The 18,532-nt window shown below is 26.8% G+C and overlaps 1 protein-coding gene across 13 annotated transcripts in view; it reads left to right on the top strand.

Moving 5' to 3' along the window:
• Window positions 1-18,532, top strand: part of LOC130667868 (broad-complex core protein) — a 60,207-nt gene that overhangs the window by 16,895 nt on the left and 24,780 nt on the right. For 3 of the 13 annotated variants that reach the window (XM_057469753.1, XM_057469756.1, XM_057469757.1), the window contains exon 5: window positions 926-985. In XM_057469753.1, coding sequence (XP_057325736.1) covers window positions 926-985 — 60 coding nt within the window. Of the gene's footprint in view, window positions 1-925; window positions 986-11,134; window positions 12,607-13,955; window positions 15,534-18,532 lie in introns of those variants that run through there. The other 10 variants (XM_057469750.1, XM_057469751.1, XM_057469749.1 and 7 more) reach the window with 7 other exon arrangements.

The following is an 18,532-nucleotide window of genomic DNA, read 5'->3' as shown; positions in this document are numbered from 1 at the left end:
CCCTTAGATACAATTTAAAATCGATAAATTAGTCGCATTTATACCTCATAGTTTTCATTGAGGATTTGAGTACTAAAGTACTCTCTTAAAACGAATCAGTGAAAAGTACTTCAATCAGTGAATATTCACTGCACAAATAGTCCCAAGTATATCACTAATTGAATCAGTGATAGACTTGGGACTGATTCGCAGTGAATATTCACTGATTTGTAGGTTTTTTCACTGATTCATTTTAAGAGCGTAGAGTTACTTTTTGAGCGGCAAATAAAACATCAAAAGAATTGAGGCTTTTGAGACCTAAAATAGAATTAGATCTTTGACTCAGGTAAAATTTTTTGTTTTTTAAATATATTTTTTAATAAAAATTTTTATTTTTATCCAATTCCTCTTAACATTAAATTTAATTTTCTCAAGTTACTAGAAAAAATATTTAGTTGTAAGATATTTTGAATAGAGTCTAAACAACGAGTGATATCTTGTTACAAATAAGGACGTAGAAAAAAAAGGCCCAGACAAAATAACTGAACAGTGTCGCTTTGATAAATAAAATCGTAAACGACTAATAAAGCGAGTCTTTATTCTAACGCACACTGATTTTGAGCAAGCGGATATTTTTTTTTTGTCCAGGTTCGTGTTACCAAAAAAAAGTCACATTCATAAATAAATACCGTAAATAAACAAGCATTATTAAAAAATATATGTATATATAAAAGCACTTATCATCTATTGTATTAGTATAAATATTTAGCCATAAATTAAATATTTACACACGTTATTGATTGAGCAAAGAGTGATGATTTATTATTTATAATTTAGTTAATGTTATAATTTAAATAAAATAAATTATAATTATGATTGCGAAATTGCGTACAGGCCTTTGTTTAAATATCTAAGTTAGAGCCAAGGTCTCTACGTTTAACGACAGTTAAATTTTCAGGGTTAAGCCACGGATTACAGACGCCGGATTTAGCTGGGACTTCACAAGGTAAGAGACCACCTATTTAATTATCTTATTTCATTGCCCTATAAAATCACAAGAATATTATTACCAAGGGTGTAGCGAAAATTTCTTTTATATATATTTATATCTATATATACATATATATATATACAATTTTAGTATGACTTTTCCTCCTCGTTATTACGTGTGTCACATCGAGGTTACGACGGTTTACAAAAAAGTAAATTATATAAATAAAAAAAAAAAAAAAACGTTAAGTATGAACGTATATACGTACAAGTATATCGAGCAATAAAAAAATCATAGTGGCATTCTTTTGATTTTGTTCCAAGGGCACTCCTCGCTACACTATTTTAAAATAAATTTTTTTTATAAATTTTTAACTATTTTACTCTCTTAAATGATATCCACTGTACTGCACGACAGGTACAATTCAAATTATTATTATCATTAGTATACCTGTCGTTAGTATTGTTAATGGTTCGGTCTGATGGTCACTACGACTTGTGCAGTTATATCAAACTAACATATTACAAATATTAAATAATATAAATGAATACAAAATTTTTTTTAAATTTATTTATTTAATTATTATTATTTTTAAAATAATTGGTTGCGGTGAATAAAGCACTTCTGTCTGCTTGTAAAATTAAATTTTCTCTTAATTGGCATGCGTTTCCAAATCAATCATCGATATCATCATTTTTCTATTCTTGTATAAGAATTTATTTCATTCACAAGTCTCATTGACATCGCATTTCATTAAATTCATTACCAAAATTATTTTTAACTCTGATGTTAAAAAAAAAAAAAAAAAAAAAAATTAACTTGGTGGTAACGTGACGACATTTCTCACTACTTATTAATTAAGTTAACTAATTAAAAAATATTTATAAATATTTTCGGCTTATCAAAATCACAACGAAATTAAATTTTTAATCTTTCGAGTGTTTATTAAAATGGGCAAAATTTTGAATCGTGATCAAGGTCGTTAATTATTTTAAAAAGTAATTAAGTAAATGTTTATCTAGACCAAAAAAAAATGTTAATCTAAACATACTCGATAACAAAAAATAATTAAATTAAATAACGAAACAAGACAACTTGTTATTAAATAAATAAACAAATAACACATATATAAGAGCTATTGGAAAAATCTTATCAGCTGTTATGAATACAAACCCTCAATCGACATTGAACCACCAAGTTCGCGTTATCATACCAATTGGCGTTAATTGACAAAGAAAGAAACAAATGAAAGAAGAGTTTGGCATCACTGTACAATATATTGACCGTTATGAACGTCACCTCTATGACACATGACCGTTTAAAAAAATGAAATTAAAGATAAATAAATAATCAGCATAATTTCGAAAGTGTTTTCAAAAATGCATATTAGAAAACGTGTAGCTAAACGGTAGGCTGACATTCCATACTCATTGACATCAGAAACATATCCAACTTTATATAATTAATATAATATATGTATTAATATATAATATATATATGCATATTAATTTAAATATCGTCGCTTCATAAAACAGTTATACGTAAAAAAAGTTATTTTACTTATTATTTATTAATAGTATAATAGCTATAAAGTCATTATTTAATCAATCGTATCGTATAATCGTATACATTCACACCATGTCAGTTTTGTATAAATGTTTGTAGTCATTACTGTTTAATTTACCGAAGGTGATAGATCTAAATGCTTTCGCGCAAGTGGTAAGTCAGGGCCGTTTAATCACATTTAACAAGTCAATTCAAATATATATATAATATATATACATATATATATATATATTGTTAATTATTTGTTGAAACGTTAGGAATTTAATGGCTACGCTTTTATTATTAGTTATATAAACATATATAATATATATAAATAAAAAAAACTAAAAATAAGTCTTAAGTCTTTATTACTTATTATAATTATGATAAAAGTCGGGAATATTATTTTTAATTATGAGCGTAAAAAATAAAAAGGATGTGATAGGTCTTAGTTATCAACGTTGTTATTAATTTCATATATATTTTTTTTTTTTTTTTTAGTAATGAAGTTATTACTAATTCATTACAACTTGATGTGTGAAAATGATTATGGGTATTGCCCAAAATCATGTACATTTTATTGCATTGTGCTGTCTGCGAATAGCACTAACTTATTATTATTATTATTATTATTATTATTATTATTATTATTATTATTATTATTATTATTATTATTTTAACTATTATTATTGTTATTATTTCATTTGGATAATATTTATTATCGTAACTGAGATAACACAAGATCGTTAAAAAGGATAAGATTAAATACTTTAAACAAACTCCTTGTTATTTTCTATGAAATTTCCTCTCTCCAAATTCTTATTTACTTATTTGTTGTCATTATTATTATTATTATTATTTATTTATTTAATTAAATTAAGTCTAGATGATGGACTTTTGTATATTTGATACCGTATTTAGAGAATTTAGTGCGTTAATTTATAGCCGTTTATCGTGGGATACGAGTCTCTCGCGTAACTCGAGTGATAGTTTAGGCAAGATAACGACAACGTCTGTTGGTGAAATGGTATAATCACGAGATGACACCGTGCATACTCTCTTTATTCTGTTTACATAATAACGCCATTTCTTAATGCGATTTTACGAGCAAGGTTTTTAGCTCACTCTTCGCTGATATACATTTTATATATATATTATAAATTATTTAACATTTTTAAAATGGTCTTTCGCAAAAAAAAATATAAGAAAACGATACCTAATTTAATATTCATTCTCTGGACAAAATTATTTTGAGCAGAGGTTACTTTTTTTTTAATTTTTTCTATGAAGAAACCGAAAGATTATTATTATTATTGTTAATATTATTATCAGAACGAAATAATAAAAAAAGTAGTGTCATATTTCGAGACACTGTGTAAATTCAGGTGCGGTCTGGCCCGTCGATTAATATTTGAACGCCTGGCTTATGCTAGGTTAGTACTGCTAAAGTTATCAAGGGGCGTTGATAAGACAGCAGATGTTATCCGCGAAATTCAAGGTCTGTCTATATCTGCATTGAACGTTGCCAACTAAGCATTGGCCCGTAAATAAAAATACCATGGCCTTGGTACGTCACTCTTTTTTAACATTCGTCCATTATACGATTCGCTGATTTCATTAAAAAAGAAAATATATATAAATACATATATATATTAAATATAGTCAATGTGTCTGTACATTTAAAAAAAAAGTAAATTAAACATATAAATATTTGATCCCGACTCAAGTTCTGGCGATGATACATTAATAAAATAAAATTGACAAATAAATTTTATCAGCCAGATATTTGGCAAATTTCAAACGCGATATCAAAGGTTGTCGTTCTCTATTCGTTATCTTGATTATTTTTTCGCCAACACTCGTCTATTATATCGAAATACAGAACACGTAATATATATTTTTAGAATTTTTATCTATTATTCAGAATAATTAAATATATTATATTAAAAATGGATTATTTTTTTAATCATCGTTGTGTGTTTTTGGCGATGAGAAGTTGCAATTTTTTATTTTTCCCCACATACACGGGATGTCTCACTCGCTAAGAAATTTATCTATTCGCTCTCTGGCATTTCAAATCCTCCGAAACCTCTGCAACCTCTGCAAAAATAGAGCACGGCTCAGCGCGATACACTCTTTGACGTTATCTGACAGAAATAAATGCTTCTGAGGCGTGAAATATATACATACATATAAATACATATATATATATACGTATATTAATTTTTTCTTTTCTCCTATTCATTATATACGTACGTCTTTCTTTAATAAACTAAACGAACTGAATATACATTCAATTTTTATCGTTCTTAACTCGTAATGTGGTTACGCAAAAAAAATTTATAAACCAATATGTAAGATAAAAATTATATTTTAAAAGAGGGAGACAAGAATTAGAGCGAATAGACAAGTTTTATGTTCATTTTAAAGCTAAATTTTTATAAAGTAACACAGATATTATGCAGGAAAAAATAACTAATTATTATATTAAGGCTTCAGGATACAAAATATCAGGCTGGGTGCGATTTTCTTTGTTCGATAGGTTTAGCATTTTGCTTTTTTTTCTTCTTCATTTCACAAACTCTTTTTTTTACATATCTATATATTAACAGCCTGCGTGCATATGGCAATGGCGTTGACTTAAGACGGCCTTGGAATATGTACTGAAAAATTTTTGTTAGCTACAGTGTACATGACGCATTTTTCACGTTTACATTACCAATGTTCAATAGCTTTATAATATTAACAAAAAAAAAAAAAAAAAAAAAAAAAAAAACGAATCATCACATAAATTTCGGTACCTCAATTATATCAATAAAAGTCATCGAGTCGGCATTTGTTTGGCCTAAAAAAATTTTTGCTCTAATTGCATTGAGGTCAAGAATGAGTTAAATTTTTTATTTAAATAAATAACGTCTAGTATCTGTATCAAATATTTACACACTTTTTTTAAATTTTAATTTTATTTAACTTAATTAATTATCGCTTACTTTTGTCGAAAATTTTTTATCATATTTTATTTTTATGGAAGACTAATCCCAATTATTTGCACTTTGAGACAAAAAATATAAGAACATTAATATAAATTATTTAACGATGCGTATTCTTAGTTACTTTTTTTCTGACAAGTTTGTTTTAAAATGTTAAAATGACTAGGCAGTTTAATAGAAATTCATTTATTTTACCCAGACACTCAACGATTGAAAGCGTACATGTTGCCAATTTAAGATTTTTCTACTTTTTTTTCTTTATTTGCGTGTATACTATACATTCATGTTAATGTTCTTTAAAAAAATCGTGGTCAAGTAAAAATAGCATGTGGTTTTTAAAAACGAACTACTTAGTATACATTTATATATATATATACTTAAAAAAAACTGCATTGCTATCTCCTGATGCAACATTTTTTAACAAATATTTATTTCACGATACTCTGTCGCAACAAAAAATGTATGAAAAGTAATAAAAGTAAAACGATTTTTTCAAATTATTTACTTGACAGACGTCTATTCTAAAATACTAGACCGTCTGTAATCATCTGTTAATAAGCTGTAATTTATTTAAAAAAAAGTATTAAAAATTGACACATGAACGAGTTAATTCAGTCATGTAAATAATAAATTAATATGTCAATACTTATTTATATTTTTGATTGACGGCGTACTTAATTGAGCGTTATTTTATATTTAGTTAATTAAATTTGTATAATTTTCTTATGACAATCTTTCAAATAGTTTAAGACTCTTTTATATTTGACATATTTGGGTATTGTAGCGATCACGAAATGGCTCAAGTGAAATATCCGTGTTTACACTTAAATTACGTCACGTGTATATTCGCAAACGTGTTCAATACTGTGGAAAATATTCCAAGGTTGTCTTTATAATATAAATTGTAATTTAATCGATTACGAAATTTTTTTTTTTAAACATAATGTCATTCTTAGAATTATTTATTCGTCAATTTTTTAAAGTCTACAAAAATCATTCGATTAATAAATTCATCTTAATAGTTGTTAATAAAGTCTAATTTTGAGACTATTGAAAGATATTCTATCAATTACACTTCGATAAAATAGTTTGACAACTAATTGATTTATTTTCTCAACTTTAAATCGACTGAAATTTTTCCTTCGATATTTTATTAAATTGTCGATTTATAAAATGGAAATTTCAATTTAAAAAATGTTAGAAAACTTTTGCTTGTGAGCGGACATTATAAATAAAATCAAATATGTATATATATATATATATTTATAAAAAGAGACTGAAGTTATTATTCAAGAGAATCTGACCTCGGAGAACCGAAATTTAGTTTGCCATTCCATAATCAATTTATTTAGGTCGTGTTTTTTTTTCTTTATTTTTTCGGTTGTGATGTCGTAAGTTAATTTTTTTTTCTCTTTTTTTTTAACATTATTTTTATCAAGCCGCGTGTTTAACGGAAATACCATCACTGCAAATATTGGGATTCAAAAATTTGTTAGAGAGTTAAATGCCGACATCTAGCGGCGCGAATGGGAAGTAAAATTTGCGAGTGTGTGCGATGGATGATATATACATTGAATAGAAATTTTTCGCAGACTTTTTAGCAACACAGGGACAAGTCGCGACACACTTGTGCAACATGTTTGATTATTGCTAACGCATACATTGATATATTTATATCAAATAGAAGTTCCCAAGTGCACGATGTTAATTTAATATTTATTTTTTATTACACATGATTTCGTTGAAATTTGTTAATTCTTCGAGGTCATAAAATAATTTATCGCGTTAATTCTTTTTGCCTTGAATATACAGATAAACGTCAACGTTTTAGGCTCTTTAAATTTTTTATTTATTTATTTATTCATTTATTTATTTATTTATATTACTTTTATTGGCGCAATTAAAATGGCGAAAAAATTATCAAGGTCGAATGAAAGTATTCATATCAAATTTGCGAATCCGACCGAATTTTTATCTCTAGTATGTAAACATTTATCGGTAACGCCCAAGTCTAGCTTTATGTTTTTATTTTAAATAATTTTTTATCGATGATGAACTTTATTTGACCTTAAATAATAATAATAATAATAATAAAATTATTTAAAAAACTACGCAATAACGATCTGAGAGATTATTTTTAAGTTGGTATACGTGCAAATAAGAGCAATACATAATTTATAGAGAAAGTCATCCAACAAAGAAAGCTACTGATTTATATATTTTTTCTTATCTAACTCAAGTGTTTTATTGCCTTAATATTTTATCAAAGTTATATATTTTCTTCATTTATTTTTTTTTATTTATCATTGCCGATGATGATTTAAGTCTTACTACTGATCGTTATCGATGATTAGAAAACTTCTTTGTCAAGTTATTAAATTACTTAAATTTTTTTCCTTTTATTTATACACAATAATTAAGCATTTGCATAAGAGTTATTTTTACATATTTTAAATAATAATAAATTAGGTCATTTTTATATAATCATTTTTCGAAATCTTTAAAATGTTAAATAAATAATATTAAATAATGACTTTGAATTTTTTATTAAAGATTAATATTTCGAAATTAAATCTTGCCAATTTAATATCTCCTCAAGTAGTAATAATAAATTTTTAATGCAAATTTATTATTTTAAAGAAATTTTAAAAATACATAAAAAAAATTTCAACAGATATCAGAATCAAATTTTTTTTTTATCATAATTACTCATTTACTTATTTAATTAATTTATTAGACCCGAGTCAAAAAACAAATTCGGATTTAAGTCTCAAAGTTCTCAATAGGGTTTTTGAGAATCAATTCAGAATTTTAAGATTGACAACAGTATAAAAAGTTATCCTAGTGTAGTCCTCAAAGTACACTGTAAAAAGAGCGGTATTAAAAATGGACTCATTTTAACTCCGCCCGGTGTTAAAATGAAATTACACCGGTGTAGGAGGCGTAATTCGGCCGTGTTAAAATACCGGTGTAGAAGCGGGGTAAATTGCGTCCGCTTGGAGTATTAATTTTAAAGATTATAAAACACAAAAAATGTCAGTTCTTTATGAAAATTAATAAAAAATATCGTTTATTAACAAGTATAGTGATCGAGTAAGTAAAAATATTCACAAAGTAAAATATTTTAACACAGGTAATGAATATTTACACCGGTAGCGGCGTTATTTTCACACCGATTTCAGTGTTGAAATTTAACACCGCCGATTTTAACACCTACACCGCTTGGACTTACCCCGGTGATTTTTTATAGTGTAGTAGTTACGACCAATTTTACCACTTTGAGGACTAAACTGAAATAACATAATCTGGATTAGAGCCTCAAAATACTCAAAACATACAGGAACAATTTTATCCGCATTTGAACCTCAAAAGCCTCATTCGACGTATTCTGTCCTCTCCTTTTTCTATCTAAAATTTTTCAAAGTCCGAAATATAACTTTTCATTCGTTGAGGATTTTGAAGTCTTAGTTATAATTTGAAATCGATAAATTAGTCGCATTTGGACCTCATAGTTCTCATTGACGATTTTGAATACTGAAGTAGAATTACTTTCTAGGCGGCAAATAAAACATCAAAGAAATTGAGGCTTTTGAGGACTAAACTAGAATTTGTTTTTTGACTCAGGAATCAACATTCTTATTAATAGTGACCGATCACTACACGGAGAAAATTTTTTGACATACAAAATTTCACCCTACAATAGAGTAAACCTGGGCCGAAAACAAACAAATACAGAAAGACTGAAATTGATTCCTTTTGTTTGATTTTTCATATTTTTTCATCTAAAAATTACTAGAAATTGGGTTTTTCTACCCCACAATTGAACACCTTGCAGAAACGTAAGAGTAATTATTAATCCAAGCCCAGTTTTACTCATAATTAACGAGCAAAATTTATTAGATGATTCTTTCGTGTTCTTTTTTTTCAACTTTAAAAAGCAAATTAAAAAAAATGAGCATTCATTCATAGAGTTAGTGACACTTGGTATCGTTAAACCGAGACATTGTAACACCAGCAGGTGCTTACACTTCATTTTTCATCTCCGCAGTTTTTTTCATCATTCAGCCTCTTTTTCTCATCGTCTGTTATACACTTATGCTCTCTATCGCGTCTACATTCGAGCATACTATTCTTTTTATCTGAAATATATCGCACGCGTAGTTCGTCGGTAGGAGTAGGCATCGTTATGGAGGTTTATTACAATAGTAGTAGTACTAGCGTTAGTACTAGTAGTATAAGTTTATGATAGCCACCCCTTATACATTTTTGCTCGTTGAACGAGTTGGCCTATTGATCGTCTCGCGAAGCTGGCTCCGCGCTTAGAGAGTCAACATCAGTCATAATACGTAGCTACGCCAGGGTTATTAAGAATAATACGCATCGTAGTAGATATATAGATATATATAAATTTATATAGTCTTCTCGGTTACTCTATACCTCAGTCTCTTTACTCTCAGTACCCTTCTCTTTTCATCCCCCGTATTCTTCTCCTCATTCCTCTTCAACCGTAGTCTCCTCACCTGCTACACTCTTTACTTTGCCAGCAGGATCTCTCCCTTTGCTTCTCCCTATACTACTATAGACTAGTATAGTTGGCTCTCGCGAGAGTGAAGGTTTTAGCGGGGTAGAGCGTTGCTAAGGTAACCAGCTGGGTTAAATCCCGCAAAGAACTACCGCTGGCTCGAAGGGCTTCCGTTGTATTGACATCCCATCTGTACAGGCGTTATACAGACTTTTATGAGCAGTGAATTTATCTCCTGTCATTCTTATATATTTATATATATGCATAAATACAATAGTCTTTTACTTTAGCTGTATTATCTTGTTACAAAGGCTTTAAATAATTCACGTCGATTGATTATTGTTCTTAACAAAATATTTTAGGCAACAATTATAATTATAATTAAACATTTAATATAAATTATTTTTTTTTGCTTCGAGATATTAAACAACTCATAATTGTTTGATATTTTTGTAGGCAATTCAAAATAATTATTTTTATTTGAATCTATTTTAATAATTACGTATTAGCTGATGAAATAATTTTTTTTTGTTTAAAAAAAAATAATGACAAACAATAACGTATTGTTTGGGTGTTTTAATATACGATACATTTATATAGTTGACTTGTATATAACATTTAATTACAATTAATTGCTTGCTATTTAATTGATAATAAAGAAAGAAATAATAATAATAATGTAGTTAACAAATTAATAACTTTATTTGTACTGTTTTCAATCATGGAAATTTTAAAAATCATTATTACAATTCAATTATTGATTGCTATTTATAAATTGTTACCGTAAAATAATTAATAAACTTGGATTTGTATTTAAATGTATCGTTAATTAAAACAACAAAATTTATGACTAAAAAAATTACGCCATCGCTAGTATCGAAATAAATTAATAATTTTTTAAAATCACTCGTAAAATTATAAATATATATATACACATATATCATTTTAATTCATGAGCCCCATTTACATTATCAATAGTCATTTTTTTTATGAAACAACAAAACAAAAAAATAAAAACAATTTTAATAAAAAACTAAAAGCAAAATAAATACATGTATGCGAAAAAAAATACGGTTGGACTGAGCCCCCCCTCCTCTTTGGTTACAGACCGGGAGGTTACCGGGGAGGATGGGGGCTGGCAGTCCGCCACGGCAACGTGCGAAAGCCAAGGGAATGATGACGAAATCAACGCCGCGAACCGAGCATCAGCAACCGCTTATCGACGCGTGCAGACATCCACCGTCGAATTGCCTATTATTGAACTGCTTGACGACATTAACGAACAAATAGAATTTAAAACAGAGTCTGTGTCACCTAAGATCCATCATGACAGCCAAATGATCGTGGATTCGTCCTCATGTTTACTTGAAAAAATAGATAACAACTTAATGGACAGTCCAACTCACAGGAATTCTCCTTCATCATCACCCCTACCTATGGCCATTAATCCGTGTCATTTTCATCAGGATTATGGTTTTAATATTGACAGTATTCCTTGTGAGACGTTGATGGAAGAGTCAAGTGTCACTTTGCCAAAGCTTAAAGATTTAAACGTCATGATGAGCAGCACTCGCAAGAATGAAATCGATATGAAAATTTTACATCGCACCGGCGCTACTACCGGTACCAGTGGGAATCCCAGTGCCGGTGCCTACTGTACATTTTGCCGCAAAACATTTTCTCGAACTTGGTCATTGCAAAGACATCTTGCTGACACACATTTTTACGTACCACAGTCACTTACTTGTGATCAGTGTGGAAGAAGTTACAAGTCGAGAAATAGTCTCGTTAGTCATAAAAGTCAGTACCATGCACGTAAAGAACGTGAAACAACTTATTGAACAAGTAAATTATTAAATTTACTAATTGATGATTAATAAATATATGACTAAGGACTAAGAATTTATTACTGATGACTGTTGATTATTCAACGAGTGATATAATACCAAAAATAATATGGAATAAAAGTATTTAAAAGTTATAATAAAAAGAAAAGAAGCTGTTATTTAAAACATACAAGTATTATCACGTGATAAAAAAATATATTTGCACCTGTGTTATTTTAAAACAGACTTGTTTTTATTATTACATTTAATAGATAATTATTATTTATTAAAATCATAATGATTATTATAATAATAATAAATATGAAGCTAATGAAAATAAATTATAACACTATGTTGACTTTGTTTTTTTTTTTACTGCTGCTGCATGGAATACATATAGTTTATACTGTGTAAATCTGAAATAATAAATTGTATATGAAAAAAAAGAAAGAAAAATGTATCAACTGCATACTCAGCTGTTGATGTGAATAATAAAGTTATGATTAAAATAAACTATGGGCTTGTTTCGTTAAAAAAAAATCTATTTAGAACGTGATTGAGAAAAGAGATAAATAATGTGACGACTACTTTATTTTAGAGATTATATTTTATCATCAGTAGTTTTTTTTTCTCTATGAATATTGATAACTCGTGAAATCGCGCGGATGAATGATAGGTGGGTTTTTATTTATATATAAATATATATATCGATAATAATAAAATATGACAGTATCACAGGACTGCTATATAATCCACATCATACCTCAAACAAATCGCTTCATTGCATCAATTCATCAAAACAAATCGCACTTGTATATACATATATTTATATATTATTATTATTATTATTATTATTATTAGTATTTATTGTTAATATTATTATTATAATCTGTATCTACTGCGTTATGTCTATGGAACTATTTTTGCTGTAAATAATATGCATCAGTAATTATTAATTATAAATAATATAATAGTTATATATTGTTATTATTTATATAAATATGGAATTGAATTCATCGGGTGTTATTTTAAACACTAACGCCATCGCCCTCAATTGATCGCTGGACTTCTTGGATTATTATTGCTTTTACTTCTACTATGCGCTAAATTATCACCCAATCAACGACTTTATTTTTTTATTTCCTATGTTCTTTATAACTATTTATGTTTTTATTATTTATAAATTTTTCTTATCACTATTGATTAACGGTTTTTGTTTTTTTAAAGCTATTTTTATTATTGGAAGATTAATTTTTTTTATCGAAAATTAATGAGAAATTTTAATTAAATGACTGAATATTTTAAATAGAAACTACGACTCTATATATTTTTTTATTAAATTTTTTTTTTTAAGAAAAATTTAATTGACGTTACATTCAAAAATTTTTCAGTGTGAATTTAAACTGTAATAAAATAAAATATTTAATTATCAAAAGCCGTTATGAAAGTGAAATTCCCAAAAATATTTTAAATCTTGCTTTGAATATTTCATTGAGTCACTCGTTATGTAAATTATATAGATTTAATCTCAAGTTAATTTCAAATAAAATGAAAGTTAAATTATTTTATTGAGATCACTGGTTATAAATAAATTTTTGTTATATAAGAACATAGTGTTAATAATTAACAAAGAAATAGAGTCTATTAAATATTAAATTAACGAAAATAAAAAAAAAAAATTTTGTAACTTATCATACATAATAATAAAAATTGCATCAACGTTTAAATAATTAATATAATAAAAATAATAATGCAAAGCATTGTAAAAAAATTATGGCACGGCTTGTCGTGGTGATGGTGTGGCCTACTATTAATCGAAAGGCACGAGTCAATAAACTGGTATAATAAAAAAACCGCGAGGCGCAGACAATTTAAAAAAATCTAAAAAAAAAAAATAATAAAATTAAAAAAAAAACCCTCTGATGATGATGTTAAAATGTGACGCATTTGAGACGAGGAGGATAAGTGTGCGCCTCTAATAAAATATAATATAGAAGTGGCGCTCGAAAACGTGTGCCATGAATAAAGTAAAAAATCTAATACCAAAATCAAATCAAAATGAAACAAAAAAAAAGTAACCCTGTGTCTGGTTCTGCCGCCAGGTCTGTTGGCCGGCAGCAGCGCGACCGATGAGTTTCGATGTGAGCCTTGCAACAAAAACCTGACCTCCCTAACGCGATTGAAGCGGCATATACAGAACGTCCACACCCGCCCGAGCAAGGAGCCTATCTGTAATATCTGCAAGCGGGTTTACTCCAGTCTCAACAGTCTGAGGAATCACAAGAGTATTTACCACAGGCAGCACGGAAAGATCGAACAGCAGCGTAAAGACGAAGAGCATCAGCACCAACAGCAACAGCTGCAGCTGCAGCAGCAGCAGCGTGAGAGAGAAATTCAGGATAAATCTTATTCTCATCAACAGCCACAGCATCAGCATTCACGAATGGGCTAATTATCATTAGACCACTTTTAATTTTAAATTCACGCGGGATTAACACGCTCAAATTTATTTCGATTTTAGTTGTCCTCTTTATTTTATTCGATATCTTTTTTAATAAGATAACGAGCTATTTATTGAGGAAAAATACCATTCTTGTGCCTTGGACTGAGAGTCTATTAAATATCTTTTTTTTATTTTTAACTTTTAATTTTTATTATATTTTTTTATTTAAATTATAATATACTGAGAGTTGTGTTCCGCAGTTGAAGACAATCGGGACAATTGCAATCGTTTTATTTTTAATTTTGCATCGTTAAAAAAAAAACGTTATGTACACTGAGAAAAGAGTTTATTTAATGTTAATAAATATAACTTTATTTTTTATCTTAAAAAAAATTTTTCAGTGAATAAATTAAAAAAAAAAAAAAGAAAAAAAAACATTTTAGTTTATAAATAATGAGGTAAATGTACTCAGTAGTTGGCTATGTCCCAGTATTTGGACAAAAAAAAAACCGTTAAATTTATTTATAATTTTTTGAAAAAATTTTTTTCACTTTTATTTTACTAATCATTAGAAGTAAATGATATATTTAAGTTAAAAAAAATCTAAATTTATCATTAATGATAATAAATATTTAAAAATTTCCTTAATGGTCTATTTTAGTTTATTAACAAAATAGTTAACAATAACTTATTACTTGACTCAGTGTATAAATTTTTAATTTATCGATCCAAAAAGTTACCAAAATAGATTCACACAGTTAAATAACGAAGAATGATATAAAATATATGAGTATGAATGGAAATAATTCAAATGTAAATGTTTGATACATTCTTAATATTATTATTTAATGTAAAATGTCATGTCGGGTGATCACTTACTTCAGCTAGTTGACAATAGATAGATTTAGGTTGACTATTGAGGTATATATTTATATTAATATTAATATTTATGATATTTAATATTCAATATATATCTTACACGATGTGAATTAACAAAGTTATTTTGAGGTATTTGAATTTATTGTCAATGATTTTAAATACCCATCGACCTGATGCAACCTAATTCTGATAAATAATTCAAAAAAACATTTGTGATTTCAATCATTTAAATATTTATATATCATGTACCTAAATACTACGATCATTTATTTTTTAATTACCTGTGATTGAAAGAATCGTTACAAAAATTTTGAAAATTTCTTTGTGAATTAAACCGCCAGATTTAGTTTTTGAAAATTTTTATAATTGTGAAATTAGTAAAATAATTCTTTTGAATTTTGAATGATTTCAAATTTTGAGTTTAAAATTATCCATTGTAATTTATATTAACGATCAAAAAGACTTCCGAGATTGTACTGATTCAAAAATCTTACATTGAATATAAAATATTTTGGAATATGATTCAAATTAATCATCGGTTCTACTTTAAGATTTTTGAAAAATGGTTAAATTCAAAACTATCAAGTTCAAAATATATGAAATTTGAAACTTCTCCAAAGTCAAAATTTTTGGAACGATTTTTTTTTACACAATGTGATTTTTATGTCCACAAGTCATTATTTTCAATTTTTAAATTTTGATTCTCAGTAATTTCATCTGGATTAATTTCCTACAAAAATTTATAGGAATTTACTTTTATACTTGATAAAAATATTACAATTTTCGTTAGTTATCAAAAAATTAAATTTTTGACAGGACGTTATTGATCAGATTTATAATTTTCAATGATTGTAGTATCTTAAACCGAGGCTTACAATAGAACGCGTCATTTTGGATACCGTTTAAAAATTTATTTATTAATTATAAACTTATAATCTATTGAAAAATATTTGTTTCTAGAACTATAGATGCTTAATTTATTTTTAAACTATATTTATAGTTGATACTGTTAAAGATTACATAATTATATATTTATATATATATATTTGGATTAATAATTATTACGTAACGTAAAGTTATCTTTTTTTTAAGTCATCACTAGAGGCAATTTTAAATGGCTTTATTTTTTAATACATTATTAAATATCTAGTTTATTAACTTATAGATATATATATTTTTTTTTTTTTCATTTAATTTTTGCGATTTACAGCAAAACAATTCATTAATATATTCTATTAATATTTTATTTTGAATTATATTAACATTATTTTATTAATTGATTTATCTTTTGGAAGTTATAATTAACGTGATAACCCGGGTCAAAAATATAACTTGATTTTGACTTTTTTGACTTGCTTTTGATTTAATTAACTTAATTTTGATTGCTATAACTTTTGTGACTTGCATTTGACTTGATATTGGCTACTTAATTTTTTTAACTTCAATACGACTTTTTTAACGAGTGTGAATGTACCAGACATCAGACAAATTTAAAATTACAAATAAATAGAGTAAACAATTGATAAAATAAAATTTAAAAAAAATGCACTTATTAATTTCAAAATTTTTTAAATGCGCATTTTTAAAAAATTTTATTTTATCAATTATTTACTCTATTTATTAATAATTTTAAATTTGTCTGATGTCTGCTACATTCACACTCATCTTTTTTAACTTAAAAATTTAAGTCAACTGTCAAATTCCAGTCAATTTTGATTCGGATTTGACTTAAATTTAAGTCAAATCCAAGTTAACGTGACTTTAATTTGACTTAGTTGGCGTAAATCAGTACTAAGTAGGACATCTCAGTCAAAAGTAAGTCAAAACCAAATGTATTTTCGTATCTTAAAATGTGTTTTTCATTTATTGAAAGAAGAACTCAAACACGCATAGAATTTTTGAGTAAAAATTACCCATAAAGTTTGGTACTGCAATGACATCTAGCCAATAACTAGATTCTTACTGTCGTAAGTGGAAATTGCGCTTCATTTACATGCTATCGAGTACTATATTTTACAATGCGCATGGGAAAAATTTAGATATTTACCACATGTCCTCACAGTATCAGTTTTTTGGTAATTTTTACTAAAAATTTATCTGCGTGAGCTTGACTTGCTTGTCTTGATTTATTTTAAATTTAAAAAATCGCGCCAAAATCAAACTATTTTTTTGACCCGGGAAATGTAATAAAAAAATTTAAGTTATATTTTTTTAAACTATTAATCATTATTTTTAAATATAAAAAATATAAATATGTGATATGCATTTGAGTTTTTTAAGTACTTAAAAATGGTTCAAATATATAAGTTGTCAATATTAATTAGAATAATAATAATAATTTTCATTATTATTATCGTTCAATAATAAAATCCATTGTCATAAATGTGAGATTAAAAATATGCAATTATAAGTAATAGATAATATAATAATATAATACATATAAATGCAATAGATAGCGCAATAGTAGTCTCGTCAAATAAAACTAAATAACTGTAAATACCTGATCGATAGAGCAGATATACATCTTTAATAAAGAAATAAATATATAAAAATGATATTTAACAAATGACGACAGAGTAAATCGTCAATGTAAATATAAAAACAACAAAACATTTGTATACCTGAGTTTTAAGACATAATATATTTTTTATTACTAATGATAATAATTAATAATAATTAAAAATAATTCGAAAATTTTTTGGGGGTCCAGGGTAATGTATTTCCATTGTATTCGCGTTATACGTTATTATTTATATAAAAAAACAAATAAAAAATAAATAAAAATAATAATTTTATTTCTTTTGTACCAAAAAGTTTTATTGCATTTGATTTTTTAATCCAAACATGATCAGTTGGGCGTCGGTGTTAGTGTTTAAAAATACAAAAACAATAGAGATAGGAATGAAAAGTTTGATATTTATATAACCCGGAGTACCAAAATAAAGCCTCAAATACAATTTTCCTCATTAGACTCATCCACACCCTGGGAGGCATTGAGAATGGTATGTTGGAAGAAAACTTAATTATTCATTTCGAATATTCTGCTTTCTGTCTACAAGTTTGCCGTTGGTAACAAAAGTTTAACTTATTCGCAATTGCCCAAAAACTTTCTGTTGTATTCTCTTAAGAGTTTTCAGTCTACTTCCTCTGCTATAGTTACTGCAATAGCAATAGAAATAGTCTAATTACTGACATTTCACTGCCTCGAATTATTATTTTTTCATTATAACACTGTTTCATATAAAAATTTTTATCATTTGAAACATAGCTTAATTGGAAAAAAAAATAGCATAATTTTATTTGCTTCTGTTACTTTTTGAAAAATTAGAATACAACAGAGATTAATATTTATTGTGT

Source organism: Microplitis mediator, chromosome 5 (genome assembly GCF_029852145.1).
Source record: "Microplitis mediator isolate UGA2020A chromosome 5, iyMicMedi2.1, whole genome shotgun sequence".
Classification (NCBI taxonomy): domain Eukaryota; kingdom Metazoa; phylum Arthropoda; class Insecta; order Hymenoptera; family Braconidae; genus Microplitis; species Microplitis mediator.
Note: the sequence above shows the minus strand (reverse complement) of the source record. Positions and strands in the feature narration are given on the sequence as shown.